This window comes from Corvus kubaryi, unplaced genomic scaffold, assembly GCF_017639235.1.
Source record: "Corvus kubaryi isolate FWS band 111438036 unplaced genomic scaffold, C.kubaryi_AGA036_p1.0 37334, whole genome shotgun sequence".
In the NCBI taxonomy this organism is placed as follows: domain Eukaryota; kingdom Metazoa; phylum Chordata; class Aves; order Passeriformes; family Corvidae; genus Corvus; species Corvus kubaryi.
Window position 1 is genome coordinate 14,959,254 of NW_024581108.1, and position 17,749 is coordinate 14,977,002.

General features: G+C 40.9%; 1 protein-coding gene across 2 annotated transcripts in view; it reads right to left on the bottom strand.

Annotated features, from left to right (window-relative positions):
• The window catches only part of ST6GALNAC5 (ST6 N-acetylgalactosaminide alpha-2,6-sialyltransferase 5), a 70,010-nt gene extending 60,476 nt beyond the window's left edge, over positions 1 to 9,534 (bottom strand). Inside the window, exons 1-2 of one of the 2 annotated variants that reach the window (XM_042030445.1) lie at positions 9,243 to 9,534; positions 8,403 to 8,624 (exon numbers count right to left, since the gene is read on the bottom strand). In XM_042030445.1, coding sequence (XP_041886379.1) covers positions 8,403 to 8,624; positions 9,243 to 9,308 — 288 coding nt within the window. In that variant the 5' untranslated portion in view covers positions 9,309 to 9,534. The remainder of the gene's footprint in view (positions 1 to 8,402; positions 8,625 to 9,242) is intronic. The other variant, XM_042030444.1, reaches the window with a different exon arrangement.
• Between the last annotated feature and the right edge of the window lie 8,215 nt (positions 9,535 to 17,749).

A 17,749-nucleotide genomic window follows, 5' to 3' on the forward strand; every position in this document is an offset into this window, starting at 1 on the left:
CAGCGAACAGTAATGCAGGCAAGAAAGTTTAGAACAGAATGAGCCTGGATGTCACTGCCTGTAAGACACTGCCTGGCATCTCAAACTGGGAGAAAAGGTTTTAACCTCATGAAGGCAAACTTGTAAGCAGCACATACTCAGTGATGAATTCAGTCTCTAGAACCCTGTTTCTCAGGCAGACATTTCTTAAACATAACAATAGTTCCTTCAACTTTCCTGTGCACAAGGCTTGGTACAGATGTACATTTGCACAAATTCGCACTGTGGAATTTTTCTTTTCTTTAGAGCTAACTTTTAGACTGATGCTCTGCTGAGTGTTATTACATCTACTTTTATGACCTGCTATAGCTGTGGGCAAGATATATTTTAACAGTACAAAATTTACAGAGTATTTTGTTTCTGCAATATTAACATCATGCCAATACCTGAAGATGCTAATAACACACTAAAATCAAAATATATTATTTGCTAAACAAAAATGCATATTCCAAATATACTGAATGTTTATTGAGAAACATTTTCTTCTTCCAGATTATTTTTAACTAAGCCATCCATTCTGTAATGGAAATTTTTCTACAGCTGCAATGAATTCCTAACATGTTGTATTCAACAACAAGACACACATTTATATATTCTTGTTCTGTGTTACTTACAACAGTCCAAATTATTAAATCTGAATTAAGAAAACCTGATCTATGCTGCCTGTATATCATATAAACCCATTACTGTTCCCTTATCTTGAACAATGAACAGTGTCATTGTGAAAAAATACTAATCTATTAAATATATTAGTTTTCCCTCTCTGTGTTTTAAAATAACCCAGTCTTATTCTGAAGTTCTCTCACAAGGTTTCAGTAAGGATTCAGTGTTCATTATTGCATGTAATAAACACATTGTGCTTCTCTTCCTTCCTGTGCCTCTCTGAATACAGCCCAGACACAGTGTTACCAGATTTGCCTAACCTCAGTTCAAATGTGCTGGATTCTCCATAGTAGTGCGTACATGTTTCTCAGTGCCCAGCTCTGTCTTTCATACAGACAATCAAGGGGCACCTCAGAGCTCCACTTCTCCATCTGTATTTTGCACTTCTGTTGCAAACAGACTCTCTGAAGGCAGAAAGTTTCAGCCTTGACTCGTTTCCTCACTTCCTATGTGACTCCTATTTTTAACTGCATTTGGCTATTTTCAGAATGACAATAGACAACATTTAATAGCAGTTTTTGAACTGAAAATACTTTCTTCTCCAGCTGACACCAAACTTTAGTAGTTAACCTGGTCTTAGCACTTCAGGCTTTAACTATTAGAGAGAAAGAGTGATGACTAATGGAGATTGTTTAGGGATGAGGTGAAACAGAGTGAGGTTAAATACCATGATGCTTCACCTCACCTTCAAAGTAGCTTTTGTGCTGTCACATCTGCTTATATCAGCACCAAATGACTGCTGATTTGATCATAATTGCCCTAATTAGAAGTTCAATTAATGCACTGAGTTCTTCTATCAATGCCACCTCAGCATCAAGGATGTGCATACGGAGCGTTACTGAGCAATACAGCTTAAACTCACGAGGAAGGTCACTGGGAACAGGAAACTACCTGCAGCCTATGTTTTGAGGATATCACATAGTTAGGATGACACTCAATATCCACTTATGCCCCAGGACAAGCAGAAAGGGAGAATTTAAGGAACTCTATTGAGAGATATCCATCAGCTGTGAGCAAAAATTACATTTCCTGTCATTGAAAATCTCATTTAGTTCAGACTTGCTTCCACTAAGGATTAAAAACCTTCAAAAGAACACTTTGTCTTCACAGGAAGATGAAAATAGCCTAAAATGCTCACAGTGAAAGATCATGGGAAAAAGAAGTGCATATATATAATGCATAAAGTTGCATTATATAGCAACTTTAAATGGTTATCAAATATAATATACTTCAACACATACTAAAAATATAAATATGGTCATTGAAATTAATGCTGGAAGTAAAGAGAAAAAAAATTAAGGGGTTTTGCATGAGAGATGAACAAATTTCACCAGCAGACAAAGTGTCACCAATTCCCTGCCTGGAAGTATTTTGCATATCTATTGAATTAAGAATTTTGTATGTTCACAAAAGAAGAAAGGTAAGCAGATGAGAGAAACAGACAGTACCTACTTACTAAAATATGATGTGTATGATATTCATAAAACAGAAAAGAACATATTTACTCATTCTTCACTTTTCACAAACCAGGATAATTTGTGAAAAATTCATATAATCCAGAATCGGCCAAAAAAAGAAGTGCAAAAATTAACTTCTTCATGCTTCTGCAGTTTTTCTTTTACAAACAAAAAAAAGGAGAAAAAAACAAACAAACAAACAAACAAACAAAAAAACCCCAAAACATTTTGTCTTGGTCAGTTGCAAAAATAAGATAACATATTATGACCAATATATGGTATCAGATGTGATATGTGTGATATCACAGATGTGACATCAGTCTGTAAGATGTAACTTTTTCAAAATGCGAGAAAATTAAAACACAATTCTGCATCAACTGTCAACCTGACTACCTACTATTAATGTTTGTACTGAAATAAATCATCGGTATCTTCTGATACAGTCTCTGAAATAACCTTTTTGCTTCAGTTGCTATGAAAGAATAAAGCTGTATCACAAAATGGCACAAATTACATAGGGCAAGATCTTCACCTAGTATAAACTCCAAAACCTTCTCTTGTTTTCAGAATTACAACAAAGATTTTCTCTCCTTTATCTTCCCAATCACCAGGAAATGATCAGAACATGGCTAGCTTGTGGTTGGGTAGGTTTTTATGCATCACGCTACATTACTGGACATTTACAACATCATGTACTAGATGCATACCAAACATCTTTCAGTTTTCAGGGACATTTCAACATGTAATAGTATCTGTGCTCTTTTGAGACAATTTTATAAGCAACAGATTCCAACCTCTGCCTGGACCCACTACCCCTGCTAGTTAGATTTCATCTTTAACGGCACTTCTTTCAGAAAGAATTAGGCAATAGTGCTAACTGTAAAATACTATTTTTTTATTATCCTAGCTAACATTTCTCTCTCAAGTATACATTGGAGTCAGATGTGTCCAAAAAGATGTATCCAACTACACACAGCCTTTTTCATAAAACAAATGTATAAACTGCACAGCAACTGATACCTACATGTAAACATTTAAAAATATTTCAAGATATTCTAAGTAGGAGCAGTGCCACACTAGAACTACTGGTTCCTTGCAGAGAGGCCAAGCAACCTGGAAAACAGGAAAATGTACCTTAATTTGCTGTCATTGCTGTGTGCTCTGTATTGCCCTGTGTGAGCAGCTGGTACACACAGAAACTGCTAAAAATTTTAGACAAGGGTCATCAAAATGAATGTTAGCCTGAAAAAACACACCACTGCAGTAGCTCAAAAGTAAGAAATTGTAAAGCACAGGACAATCATTATTCAAAAGCTGGGTAAATCTGGAAAAACAATTGTCTCTGCTCTGTGTGCGTGGATATTTGGTTACATTCCCTGACTGTCATGGTCTTTTTTTTTTTTTTTTTTCCCAAGATGCCAACTTGATAAGGATTTAAATAAACCTACAGCTTATCAGTGGTAGGTAACTGTGGTACCTAAAATTAAAAAAGCCAGGAAGCCAAGAGAGCACTGAGAAAAGGGCATTTGGACTCTCACCTTGCCTAGGTCTCAGACGGATGGAAGTGTCCCCAACAAGGTTATTCTAGAATAAAGTCTCCCCCTTGTGGATCTCTCACACAATAAAAACTCCATCAAATCCTTAATTGGATAATAAAGTTTGTGTTCCTTCCTTTGCAGGTAAGAATTTCAGGGGCAAATAGGAACATGTAATGAAATCATGGTACATTGTTTACTTAACTCTGCAAGCTTGATCTCACCTTAGGCAAGACAAGCTGTAATGCAGTAAGATGCATTATGGTTCTGTGATAAATTAATTTAAAAGACACCAAAACCCTCAAAATAATTTGATTCCTTCTCATCTCTACGCTTAGTTATGAAGGCTGGTTTAGTGAAGCGCCTCAAAACTATACAGCCCCAAATTGTCAATGGTTTAATGAGGTAAAAATTCAGATTCCAAACACATTTGATTTAATAATTAGTAAAAATAATATAAAACATGGCAAGATTCCCACCGGATTTTAAGTGCACAAAGTTTATTATCCTGAAAAAAATAGTTTCACCCAAGAGCAACTTTTTGCCACTCAGAGATTAAGGAGCTATAGCAGCATTATTTGCAGAATGACTCCTCCTCAAACACTTCATTAACTACACTGTTCTCTGATCTGCATTAATTTAGAGGGATCACAAAGATTTCTTTGCATATGATAATTCACATTATCATAAATTAGGAAATCATTGTGATCACTTAAATTATCATGTCGATCTCAATGCTCTCTTAAGGTATTTAAAAGTGTTTTCAATAAATCATACATTTTGACTGCAGGATTGATTTCGATTTTTTTTATTTTCTAAGAAACAAAATCCTTGATGGTTTGAAATATTATTCAATTACATACGTGACAAACTCATATTTTATTTGCAGCACCAACTGTTGAGTCAATACTGGGAAAAAAGGTTTTTAACTATCCAGAGATATGTTTTCACATTCATTTCAGAATAGTAATATAATGGTCAAATATTTATTTCTTGCAAGTTCTAGAATAGTGCTAGGCTTCCTACTTTCATTAACATTCTCTTATTTGTACACAATAATTGCTTTAAAAATACTAGCATTGTAATTTCTTGCTAGCATGATGATAAATCAACAGAAAGGCTTATCCCCATGCCTTCCCACAGAAGAGCATAATTCTGGCTTCCCTCAATGCCAGTGACAAAACCTCTTTAATTTCAGGATAACACTCAAAGAATTCATGAAAGATGTCACTTTGACAGTGTAGGACTCTTGTCCTTTCTAACTGGAGAGCAGATGCAGTAGCTAAGCAGTGCTACACTCAGTGTGCCTCTGTAGGATGCAACAGCTCCTTGAAGTAGAAGCTGCCACTTCTTCACTTTGTTTCAGTCCTTGACCTCTCAATAGCAACTACCAGCAAACCATATTTTCTGTTCAAAATGCAAGATTTTTTTAGGATACAACATCTGGCTATTGGGAACAAAAAGAGATACTATTTATTCATTTCAAACATCCATCAACCATGTCTGTCAAGGGCTGTTACTCTGGGACACGCAGAGGTGAAATGACAAGACTCCACTTGCATCTCTGAATCCACAGCATTTCTGATTTTTTTTATTCCAAGAATTCAGCTTGACAAAAATTAAGTATGTACTGCTAAACTGTGAAAGGCTACTAAAGCTAAGTACAGGGGTTCTGATCTCTGATGCTTGACTCATGGAAAAATGGGCTTGCAGAAACCATGAAGGCAAAGAATAGAAACTCCTGCAAAAAAACTCCTCAACCCAGTAAGAAAAATGACATATTTTACTGTATTCTCAGAGACTGCCTGCTTATCTTGACAGTATGGATGAGGAACTACAATTCTTACTGAATATAAAATTAAAGGAGAAAAATAATTGGTAATTACAGTATTGCAGGCTATATTTCAAAATCATTGTTACTTTACTAAGTGCCCAGATTTTCTGGCAAATAGTCTCCATACATGATCATCCAGCACTACTAAATGAGCTGTATTGCTAGTAGTGACAGACATTTGTAATACATGATATTTCACATTGAGGAAAATTGTTAAATTTTATCCCTGAAGAGAAACATCTATACTACCACATACACAGCTTGTGTGTCAATACCCACATTGTGATTATGGATTAATAATAACTTCAGTACTTGTTGTGCATGCGCATACTTACTCTCATTAAATGCACCAGAATGTGCATTTAATGTACAACACCACAAACATGAAAGGAGATTTTCCTGTTAAAGCAAATTATGGGATCCAGCAACAAGGGCAGAATGATCCAGACATTCAGTTTACTGCTAACTGTCATTCAGGCATGAACATGGATGAATTTTGTATAACAGTCATTCAGCTTCAGGTCATTCAAGCTGCCAGATAATTCCAAGATTCTATATGGGAAATTAAGGAAGTTATACTGTGAAAAATCTACCATTCACTGTCATTTCACACCATCACCTCTGTGCTATCAAAATAATATGTACCATTGCTGAAGTCATTCCTGCCTCACCTTTGCAAGCCTGTTGTCCTCAAACAACAGATACTTCTCATCTCCTTCCAGACCTCCCTGTCTCTTCAAATATCATGTCCTTCTCACAGCTACAGAATTTTACCTTGCTCTCTTCTTGCAGCTCTCTTTACATTCCTTAAAACTTCCCCAATTCCCTCATTTCACTTGCTATTCAAGCTGTCTTCTCTGCAGTTTCCAATGTCCTACTCAAACCACATGTTCTCTGAACATCTCACGATTTCTCAACTCCTCGTATCTCTCTCCCTATTCTCACCATCACCAATCCTGCATCCCTCTTTTTCCAAACCATGAATGCCTGCAATCGTTTGCGTTCTCCATTTTTTACTATGTGTGAAACCTATGTATTCTGGGATGTCAAGTACATGGATTACCGCATTAAATTACAAAAAGAAACACATTACTAAGAGACATAGCCCCTTTCTCCCCCATCTCCTTATGGTAATGCAGTGTCCTCACTGCTCTGTATACCACAGTGGCACAGCTTTCTGCATGATCTCATGTGCATTAAAATAAGACAAAGCAAGCTGGGAACACAGCAGGGATTGCACAACATCCTTTTTGACCCACAGAAGTTAGGCAGAAAAGTTATTAAACTTTCAGCAGATTATTACTGTGAGGCAAGAGCTGTGTGAAATGAAATTCAGAAATGGAATATCTGTGGGGTTTGGGCCATATTATAATATATTAAAAAGCCAAAGGATCATATTTCTCCAAAACACAGGTAAACATTAAAATTACCCTGGAAAATACTAAAACAGTGATTTTAAGTATAGCCTGTTAACGAGGGATGTTTGTGAGTCTGGAGAAACCAGTGTGAAGTTTTAGCAGAATCAGAAGGCTACTCACACATGCATCCCAAAAGCCCACAGATGCCTTTTCAGTTACTGCTGTTTACAAAAATCATGTGCACATATATCTACACCTATCACTCCAGTCATGTTCAAGAAGAACAAAAGAATTACAAGAGTACACGACACACAGTAGGAAGCCCATGGCCAAACTTGCTTTTTCTATAGACATTACATTAGAAAATTTCCAGGAGAACCATGTAAGAAAGCAAATAAAGCCTACAAGGCACTATCATGTGCTATTTTTCTGTGTTAAGAGCCCTACAGACAACTCTTGCATAGGAAGTTATGCCAGAAGGAACAATAAAAATCTCTGTATATCAAAGTCACTAGTCTTCACACAGTACCTCTAAACTGAGCCCAGTAACTTGTTTGACAACATATCTTTCAGAAAGTTGTCAGTCTGGATGTGAAAACATAAGAAAGTTGAGAATCCTCACTTCCCTTGCTTATTTTTTACAGTAAATTTTTACTGCAAGATGTGTGTGTACTAAACATTATCTGGGGTTTTGGAAGAGGGAGACCTTGGAATTTCCAGGTGAAAGCAACAAACCAAACACCACACAAAAAGTAGAGGAATCTGCCTTCTGAGAAAATTACTGAAGCTCAAACATCTCTTTGGCATGGATGTGCCCCCTTGCTCACTTTATGTCACTACATCTGTCCTGTGAGCTATCAAAGCTTAGTCTGCCTGTCTCTGGTAAACAAGTATTATAGTCTGACAATACAGCCTGGTAATTCCTCTGTCAAGGGGAGGGACATCATTTTGTTCACCATTAAAGAAGTGCCCCCAATTTCTAGAATGGAAACTACGGTTGACAACTTCTGCTTCCCAGAAGGGGAATGAAAAGGTCATTTGTGCAGGAGACTTTTTTTTATTTTCTTTTCCTATGACAAAATGAGCTAAGAATAAACACCTACCTATTGACTTTGCCTTCCAGTAAATAAAGTTCATTCTTTAACCCTTACTAATATAACCATAAACATACATTTGTACTCTACCTAGCGCATACAGCATTAGAAACAACACACTTCACCCTCCCGCCCCCCGCCTTCTAACGTGCAAGGGAAAAGAGAAGCGGCATTGCACAAATACCCAACAGCGGGCTGGAGCCCGGCTCCTGACCCCGCTAATTCCTGCCCTCGGGCCAGGCACGACGGCACTCGGAGGCCGCGTAAAACAACCCCGAGAGCGAGGCAGGCAGGGCACGGCGGTCCCGCCGAGGGGAAGAGGGCATCTCACGGGCGGCGGGAGGGGGAGCTCGGCAGGTTTCTGGCTGGTGCCCCCCGAGGGAGGCCGGCAGGGAGGGGCGGTCCCGCGGCCGGCGGCTCACCTTGTGCTCCAGGACGCTGATGTAGCCCTCCAGGAGGCCGGCGCCGACGGGCAGAGCCGGGTGGCGCTGGCCGCGTTCCGGCGGGCGGCTGGGCACCGCCGCCACCTGCTGCTGCCGCCGCCGCGGCTCCGGGTGGCCCCCGCCGATGCCGATGCCGCCGTACATGAGCAACAAGCTGGTGCACATGGTGGTGAGCGCCAGGCAGACGGCCAGCCCGTGGCGCTGCGGGGGGCAGAAAGAGAGCCGGCTCAGCGGGCTCCCCCCTCCTCGGGGCCCAGCGGGGCGCGCCGCTTCCCCACCGACGCACCCGCAAGTTTCACCCGCCAGCCCCCCGGCAGAAGTGCGAGGAGTGAACTGGGGAAGCCCCTCCGTCCTCCTCCTGCCCCCTCGCCAGCCCGCTCCCGTGCCTCCCTCCTTCTCCCCCAGCCCTGCTTCCTCGCCTCTTCTCCCCTCCGTGCGCCCGGTACCCCGCGCCTCTCATTCCCGTGCCGCCGTCCCCTTTGGGCATCTCATTCGTGCATTTTAACGAGTGTCGGGGACTGTAGCGCTTCCCCCCACCCAGCTACCTCCAGCCTCGTCCTTTAAGCAGCTCCTTAAAACGCACACACACACAAAACCCCCAAACCACAAGCAACACGAATAAAAGAAAGCAGGCGGAAAGTTCTTGGTCGCCGCCACCGAGGTTTGGTCGCCTTCGCGCGATCCCGGAGAGCCGCGGGAGAGAGCCCGGGAAAGGCTGGAGCGTGTACAGGGTGCCCGGGGCAGCTCCGCTCCGCGCCTCTCCCCCGCTCTCCTCCCCGCCGCCGGAGCCGGGATGAGCCGTGCCAACAATGCACTTACCATCAGGGTCTTCATTTTGTGCGCCTCCCGGCCGCCAGTCCTCCCGCTCCCCGCTATGCTCGGCATGGCGGGGAAGCCGCAGACATGGCTCGGCCAGGGAAGCGCCGCCGTGGCGGGGATTAGGGGGGAATTACACTCGGCCGGACCCTCGGAGCCTGCCAGAGCCGGGTCCTCGGCTGCCCCGCCTGCCTCCGCCTCCGCCTCCGCCTCCTGCTGCCGGCGCAGCGGCGACTTCAGGGCAGGTGGAAGTTAACTTCTGCCTCCCGCTCGGGCGCTGCTCCGCCGGCGAGCCCGCGGCGCGGGGGGGCGGCAGCGGCGGGATCGCCGCGGGCACCGGGCGGGCACCGGGCGGGCGGCGCCTCTCCCGGCCCCGAGCGAGCAGGAGCAGGGACTGGAGCTCCTTCCCTTCTTCCCTCCCTCTGCCCAGGCCTCTGTCCTGCTTGTGGCACCGGGGCACGACCTTCACGTTACATTATTTATGTTTTTCCCCAGCGGAAAATTTATCGTTCTCCCACTGCTACCTGGGTTTCCTGGAGGTGGCAGCGATCAGGCAATACTTTAAATTCACGTTAGTAAAAAAATCGACGCCCTCAACTCCTTGTGCGGCGCTGACAATACCCTCTCATACAATCTTTCCTAAGCTCTAACAATCGGTTTCAAACCCTTTTGACAGAAGCTTTCTTCGTCTTCCAAAGCAAATCTCACAGACTTGCTCCCCATGCCATCTTTCTGGTTTCTGAAGGCGGACATTTTCCCACTCTCACAAGCAGCCTTCTAAAGTTTTTTATTCTTTCTTTGTAGTAATAGTTTTTTATTCTTTCTTTGTATTAATAGTGTTTGGTTCAGTTGTGAAAACTTTATCAGACCTCAAATTACACAGATCTTTTGCTCTGGGAATTCCACATTAATAAATGTGCCCCTTCTAAACAAGCCATTTTTAGGGTTGATCCCTTACGAAGTTATTAGACTGACAGCATTAAAAAAAAATCTAATCATAAAGTTATTTCACTTGAAACTACTAATCTAAATAGGAGTTCTAAAATATGGCTCACCTCTAACCTACAGCTATGTAGTATTAAAAATTACATTAAGGAGAAAACTATCAGCAGGGTAACTCAACCACAGTCACAATAGCACCTTTCTCAAGGTTGGAATTGTCATTGAAATCCATTTTTTACGTTTGCTAATTCATTGGAGGACTAACAGTGAAACAAATGCCATCTCTAGCATGGGCACAGCATGCAGCAATTAGTGCCTTTTAAGAAAGGAAGAAGAAACATGAAGGTGTGGTACATCAGCGGATAACGCCGTAAACACGCTTTATCATTTCACAGAAGATGCCGTGTTGCACACACACTTGCTGTTTATGCAGGTTGTGCGGTTGGTTTCAACAGTACCAGTTGTTAAGACAAACAGAGCAACGTAAGAAGAATCTTATCAGGTCTTGGTAATTCTTTATTATGTGGTTGCACTTGACACTCAAATTAGTGAAACAAAGGGCCAACTTGATGAATCATTGAAAGCAAATTATCTGTGGCTCTCCAAGGCTTCCCATAAGAGACTACAAAAGGCAGCTCATGCATTTTACAGTGCTGTTTCTCAACTACCAGCAAGCAGGTTGCTGGTGACTGACCTTTCTGAGTCTTTAATGTATATTTTGCTGTGCCAAAGTGAAGCATCATTTTTATGATTTAGGCTCATGGCTGTATGTTAGACATCTGTTACACAGTATGTCTGACCAAATTCATTAAACTTATGGGTTTTGGTAGAATAGGCTGATTTAAAAATCTACTGATGAAGGAGACAAACTAAATTTTCTAATTTAATGCTTGACTTGAATAATGTCCAGCTTTCTGCTTGTCAAATATTTAATTAGATTGCCATTTTGGTCATAGACCGTATTCTTGGCAGTCAAATGCTCACTGAAACAAATACAGTAGTGTAATGTAAATCCTACGGAGTTTTGTGTAAGCACAGGAACTTTAGAAATCATCTGGAAAACAGCCCAGCTACTTAATTTAATTTTAAATTCCCATGAACTAATAGTTCTAGCTATCTGGAGGCTTGTTTTTTTTAACACTATTGGAATCTGCATACATGTAAATAAGAATCTGTATACCCAATAGCTAGATTTGCAAGGAGAAGAGAGCATGGGCTGCACTTATGAGCATTTAATCAGGTTGGAAATGAGTCAATATGGAAAACTTCTTAAAGTCCATTTGACTTTCTGCTTCAACCAATTTACTTTCTATATGCAAGGGATAAGGAATTATCCATGCATTTCTAGTCCTCCTTAGAGCTGGGGGTAAAGATAGATTAAAACATAAACAGCTGCTTCCCCTAGCCCAGGAGAAAAAGTGGCTGAGTGGTAGTAGGGCTTTTCAACCAAGTCTGACTGAGGAGAGCATTTCGTTTGCATGGAATGAATTGGGTTGTCTCCTCTTCCAACGTATCCTTCTCATTTTTATCTTTCTGGTAGTTACAGGCTGAAAAAATAGCCATATGGAATAAAAATCTGCTTGTGGCAGCTTCAGGAGGACCTAAGATGCTAATGACAGCATAAAAATCCATGCAGAGTGAGAAATCTGTGTAAGAAGTAGTGGTGCAGAGACAGGCAAACCTTTGAAAACTGACAACGGACTTGGAGCAACAGAGCTCTTTCACTGATTCCTAAATAAAACTGCTCAAACAGCAACTTCCCCTGAGATGTCTGGATGTATGAAATAACTACCTTTTTATAATACTTTTTAGCTCAAATTGTCTTTGAGAGATTTCCTTAGATAGATATAAAATAACCCTTTCAAGCTATGGCTGATTTCTCATGAAGTTCGTATAGGGATTACATAGCATAATTTACATTTTAATATAAATGAACAATCATAAACATACTTTCCACATTATGGTTGGCCTGGAATGAGTACTCAAGAGGAGGAGCCTCTATGCCAGCGCACCTCAGCAACTGGTAGCCAAAATACTCAGTGGAAGTTGGGATGAGGGCAATGGTTGGTATTTCTGTTGATGATCCAGATGTTGTTTTCCCTAAGTGCACTGTCAGCTGTGTGACCTTGCTGTCCTTGTCTCCTTTCCACCAAGACCAGAAGCAGGGTGTTTGCACATGCAGACAACACACAGAATGCCTCTAAACTGGAAGCTGCAGCTACCCTCCAACCTTGTCCCTTCCTCAGAACAAAAGCCCAGACAGTCTTTAATGTTTAATTATTTTGTGACTCATTGATGGCAGCGTGGCTCCTTAGCTGAAAAAAAAAAAAATTTAGAGAACTGATTTAAATCTGTGCCTAATTTTAAAGGGAATAAGAAAAAGGAAGTTTTTGTTTACCTACTACCCTTCAGAAAAGACTGTGAAGAAAAGGGATATGGTGTGATATAAGTAGTTAAACTCTATGTGAGTTCTGCATGTCACTCTGCAGGAGTGCTGAAAGCACTTAAATACATTCCCATCACACTATGTGTATGAAGGTGTTTTTCAGAAAAATATTGGTGATAGAAGTGCTTAGAATAGATTGGAGGGGAGAGGTTAACTGTACTGGGACAACTTTGATGTCCTTATGCCTTTGAAATGCAGAATCTGAGTTACTAAGATTCTATAGGTGGGTAAACATGAGAAAAAATTGTTAAAAATTTAAAATTAATGTAAAAGTGACTCCTGGTAAGTTGTATCGTTTTGTCATTTCCATTATATTCTGTGGTCTGTGAAGCCCTGGATCTGTCTCCTCAGGAGCTGGGCTTTCTGGCCCCACTGAAATAAACTCTTACAGCCATTTTATTCCTCTCTGCTTGCTGGGGCAAGGAGCTCACTCGGAAGTATAAAGCTCCCACTTCTGCAGCCTCATGAGGTTTGAGCTTAAACCATGATCACTAGCGTAGAACAGAATATTGCTTGTCCTGGGCCTGCAGCCAGTGACATTTGGGAGGATGGCTGGGAGTGCCACATTTCAGAGGAAAGAAGCAAGCTTTTTTTAACTGACTACCTAGAAAAGTGAGACTAAAGGTGCTAAGGAGGTTGGAATACGATGGAAGTTTGTGTGGATTAATGGGCAGCAGGGCAGTCAAAGGTATATAGGAAATGAAATACATCACACTGATATCACCTCCATGTGTTTTTTTATTATTTATGTGTATATGAAATTTTAACCTCTTTTTCCTGAGAGAAAGGGCTGCATTTTTGCCTTGCAACACAACCAATGGAAAACATTCAGCAGCCAGCAAAGTAATGAGCCTACACTATAGATTTTTCAAACTGCCCAGTGATTCATGAAATGCTTCTCAAAACTGAAAATATGCATTGAGGATTGGTCAAAAAAGGTAGAAACAATATTATAGATCAGTCAATACTGTCTCTCCTTTATGCAAGCAGGCTGCCTTTGAACTTCTGACAGGAGCAAACAGTGATAGATGCATAAAGAAATGAAGTAATGCATGGAAATGGAAGTGAGAATGAAAACAGGAGGGGGAAATAGTGAGATAAGATCTGCTGAATCTGCTGGTTTTTTCCTTCTTATTTCTTAGTTTTCTCCCCAATCTAAATAAAGGTATTGGATGTTTCAGAAACAATGTCTAGCTCAACTGAACTGACTCATCTGCTTTAAACCACACATGAAACACTGTGGTTCATCCTGATCACTTTTTTGGAGAAGTTAAACAAGACATATCCTGGACTGTAGAGTGCACTCAAAATTTGTCATCTAAACTCAGAAACTTTGAAGATTAAGAAATTAGCACAGGAGGCTTGAGATGGAGTGTACCCAGTACCACTGGTGGAAGCCAAACAGGCATGACCAGGAACTTCTTCATGGCCTTTTGTTTTACCATTCACTACCAAAACAAGAGAAGGAAGGCATATATCCTATAAACAGAGCACAGATTTAACACATGGACTAAAGCAACTGAGGACATAATTACTACAATTTGGTGAGAGATTGGATAAATTTAAATATGAGGATGTCTTTGCTGTAATATACAAGATCTCAAGAGGATCCTGAATAGCTCAATTTTCAGTGTATGTATGTTTGTTCCTTTGGAGAGAAAAACTACCCCAACAGGAAGTCAAAATGTTGAATGAAACAGAATTTCTAAACTTAAAAAAAAAACTTACCAAGCAAATTTGACATGAAGCGTTAGAGCAAAAAAGGAAGCAAAGAAGCATAAGTGCTCGTTATGGATTGGTTTGCAGTTCTTTATGTGTTATTAGAAAGTCAATAGAAAACTCTCCTGCTATTTCTAACACAAACACAAACATTGCTTATGATGACAGGCTGAGCAACAACTGTGGCAACAAGCAGATCCACTAGCATCCAACTGAAAAGGCACAGTCATGGAATCAAGTAAAGTACTTCAGTGATCAAGCTATACAGATCTTATGTTGGTAATAGCTACTGTTCTTACCTACAGGTTTGGAGAAATCATCTTTACTATTCACATAGTATATCACTATATTTTCATATGTGCTAATTCAGAGCAATATGTCTGTTAATGTACAGCATGAGAGTAGCTGTCAGTGACTTCTGTCATTGCTCAGCAATTTCATGCTTGAGTCATGTGTGCTCCCAAAATGATGTAGTGGCCACCTTTATAATATTCAAATGTCTTCCATTTACCCAGCATGCTCCAGAGACAGACAAATGAAGTCTTGGCAGGCTCATCTTACTGTTGAGAGGTCCTGAGTACTCTTGTTTCCCAAGGAAGTTGACAGAGATTGAAGGAGGGTCTCTGCCTTCAGGTGAGCTGCCTGTTATGACAGTGTTGGTTCTGGCCATTTGCAAAGTCAGATGGGGACAGACCTCTGCTACCAGACACCAGAGATCTCAGGCCAGGATGCAGATTTCAGTCATTTGAAAGGTATGGAGACAGTGTATGTAGCTTACTTGGTTAATTGCAATTGGACATGGAATCTGAACCTACAAGAGAGTACAGCACAGCTATACAACTATTTCTTGTGTCCAACTCAGGTCCTGCAAACCACTCTATACAACCCTTCTAGCCAGGATAAACGAGTATTGTAGAAACTAGCCTGAAACAGTGGGAGAGTTTTGTCACTTCCATAGATGCCTACCTGGATGCTTCAAACCAGCTGCTGAAATAGGTGGATTGTTTTCCTTTGCGATGTGCTGTGTCCTTATTTAAACATTCCTGCCGTATTATTGGTATTTGTCACTCTTAAATACAGAAAACAAATCTTCTCTGTTCCATACAGGATAGATACCTTGGGTGTCTACTGGCATCCTCAAATCATGGATTAGAGCAAATCCATAGCTACATACACCCATTTTTCTTTCTAACACTTCAGGGCAGAGGACCAAGTTCAGCTCAGCTACAGATCTGGATCCAACATTTCCTGCAGCAGCTGTACCTTTCTTTCTTTGAACTGCTGTTAGTACATGTTATCACATTCCCTAGCCTTTGTCATCACCACCTGCCTCATGGTTTTTATTCAAGTGATAGAACTTCAAAAAATCCAGTCCTTTTCCCAGTCATGGTATATGTTTTATTCAAGGTGATCATTATATGTCTATTCTCTCCCATAAACTACAGGGCCAGGAACATACTAAATCAAGTTTTGCCACAGTACTTCTACATCTGATTATTTCCTTGGCGGGAATTACATTTGGCCTCAAGCACTCATATTTATCTATTTACTTTATTTTCCCTTTTTATGATTTATTTTAGTTTAGAAGGGATTAATTTGGTGTCTTTTCCTTTACAATAGTTTTACATGGTATCTAATTTTATTTGTTACCAAAAGTCCCCAAATTCCATAAGGTTTGTTCAGTTTTGCATGTGCTCGGTACTTGAAACGTGGAACTGAGCTCTGTAGAGCATGTGCTGTTTCTGTCCTGACTTCAAATAAATGAGGCCTTAAGCCATTTATGGTTTAGACCATAAATTCAGATGTCAAAGGAACAGGTGGTAACGTGACACAAGCTGTTCTTGCTCATTGTATGAGCTTCCTCTGCTCAGTCTCCTACCGCTTCATCTCTGTCACAATCCCGAGTCACTCTCCAGCAATGGTTCCTCCACTTTGGCGGGTTCAGTTTCTGTCCGTTGATAAATGAGAGCTTCTCTGCTTCTAAGCAATATCAGTCCGGAAAATGCGGAGGTTGGAATCTGAAAGCACGTCTATTCTGGCATATTAACTCAGGCACAGAACCACATCACTGTGACTAAAGCCTTCTGGGATAAAGCTGGCTCACATCACCCAGTCTGGAGCCTGTGCAGAGGAGCTCGGGTCCATCTGCACATCAGCTCCAACTCACGAGCAGTCTGCTGGGTTGAAGGACTGTGGGAAGTGGTTCAAGAACTTGTGAACAGTAAAGAAGAACCAAAGCTTAGCAGAGAAGTGAATAAATGAGCATGATGTATGAAATAATATAATAGTTGCTCTATATTTGTTCAGTCACTGCTTTTGGAGATTTTTTTTTGGTATATATTTTAATATCCTGCTGGTAAGCAAACATGGACAGTGTTTCTTCCTAAGTGAAGAGAGAAGGACTTACGTACCAGTGTTGTTTGTATAGCTGGCTCAATCATTTTAATCAAAGAAACTACTGACTTTGTAAATTTCTTTGGATCCTCAAAAATTTTTTCCTAAGCACTAGTCATATTCAAGGATTGTCTACACACTAGCTAGTCCTCACAACATCTATGTGGCTTCATCCCTGTTTCCAGAAAACTGTTGTGTAGTGAAGGTAAGGAATGTTGCTCACTCAACTCCAAGCTGTCACCTTATAGCTATGAAATTCAGTACCTTGGGTATTGAAACCCACAAAGCCTAAAGCTGGGCACTAAAAATTAGAAGGCTGTTTTGGAAATCTGAAACTTCTTGACTTCTCAAACCCAAGAATTCTTATTTTTCAGCATCACCTGAGGATTGCTGCAATAGCAACATCTCCCATCTCAGCTTGAAAGAAGTTTCAAACAGAATTGGGTGGGAAGTGACCTCATAGAATGCTGGCTTAGAACATTACCTGACTCTGATTCTGCACATTTCTAGCTACCATAAGTTATGAAACCTCACAGTCTTTCCTGAATTACCATTAGCAATTATCAAAAGCTGATGAAACACATTGGAGACTAATGGGCATGGAAAAAACCTGCTTTCTTCACTCTCACCAGAAGACAAAAATGGGCTATGCACAGGCTCATTTCAAGAGAAACTGAGCCAGCCTCTATTAGCAAATGTTTGAGGCATATGGTCCAACTCCGGTTTGCAGTTTCCTTTCCTCAGCTTTTGCAAGGGCTCTGCTCAGACCTTTTTGCTTTGTATCGCCTCTCTACACATCAAGGCACAAGGACCTACAAGAAACCATGCAGATCTGAACCAAAAATATCCAGGAGCCATGATCACTGCAGTACTTTCAAATTACCTGTATTGATTATTCCAATACATTACACCTACAACTAACACCCTACAGAAACCGTTCTCAAACCCCCCCACCCTCATCTTCAACTACAACCACTTATGCTCTTCCCTTTTTTTTTTTTTTTTTTTC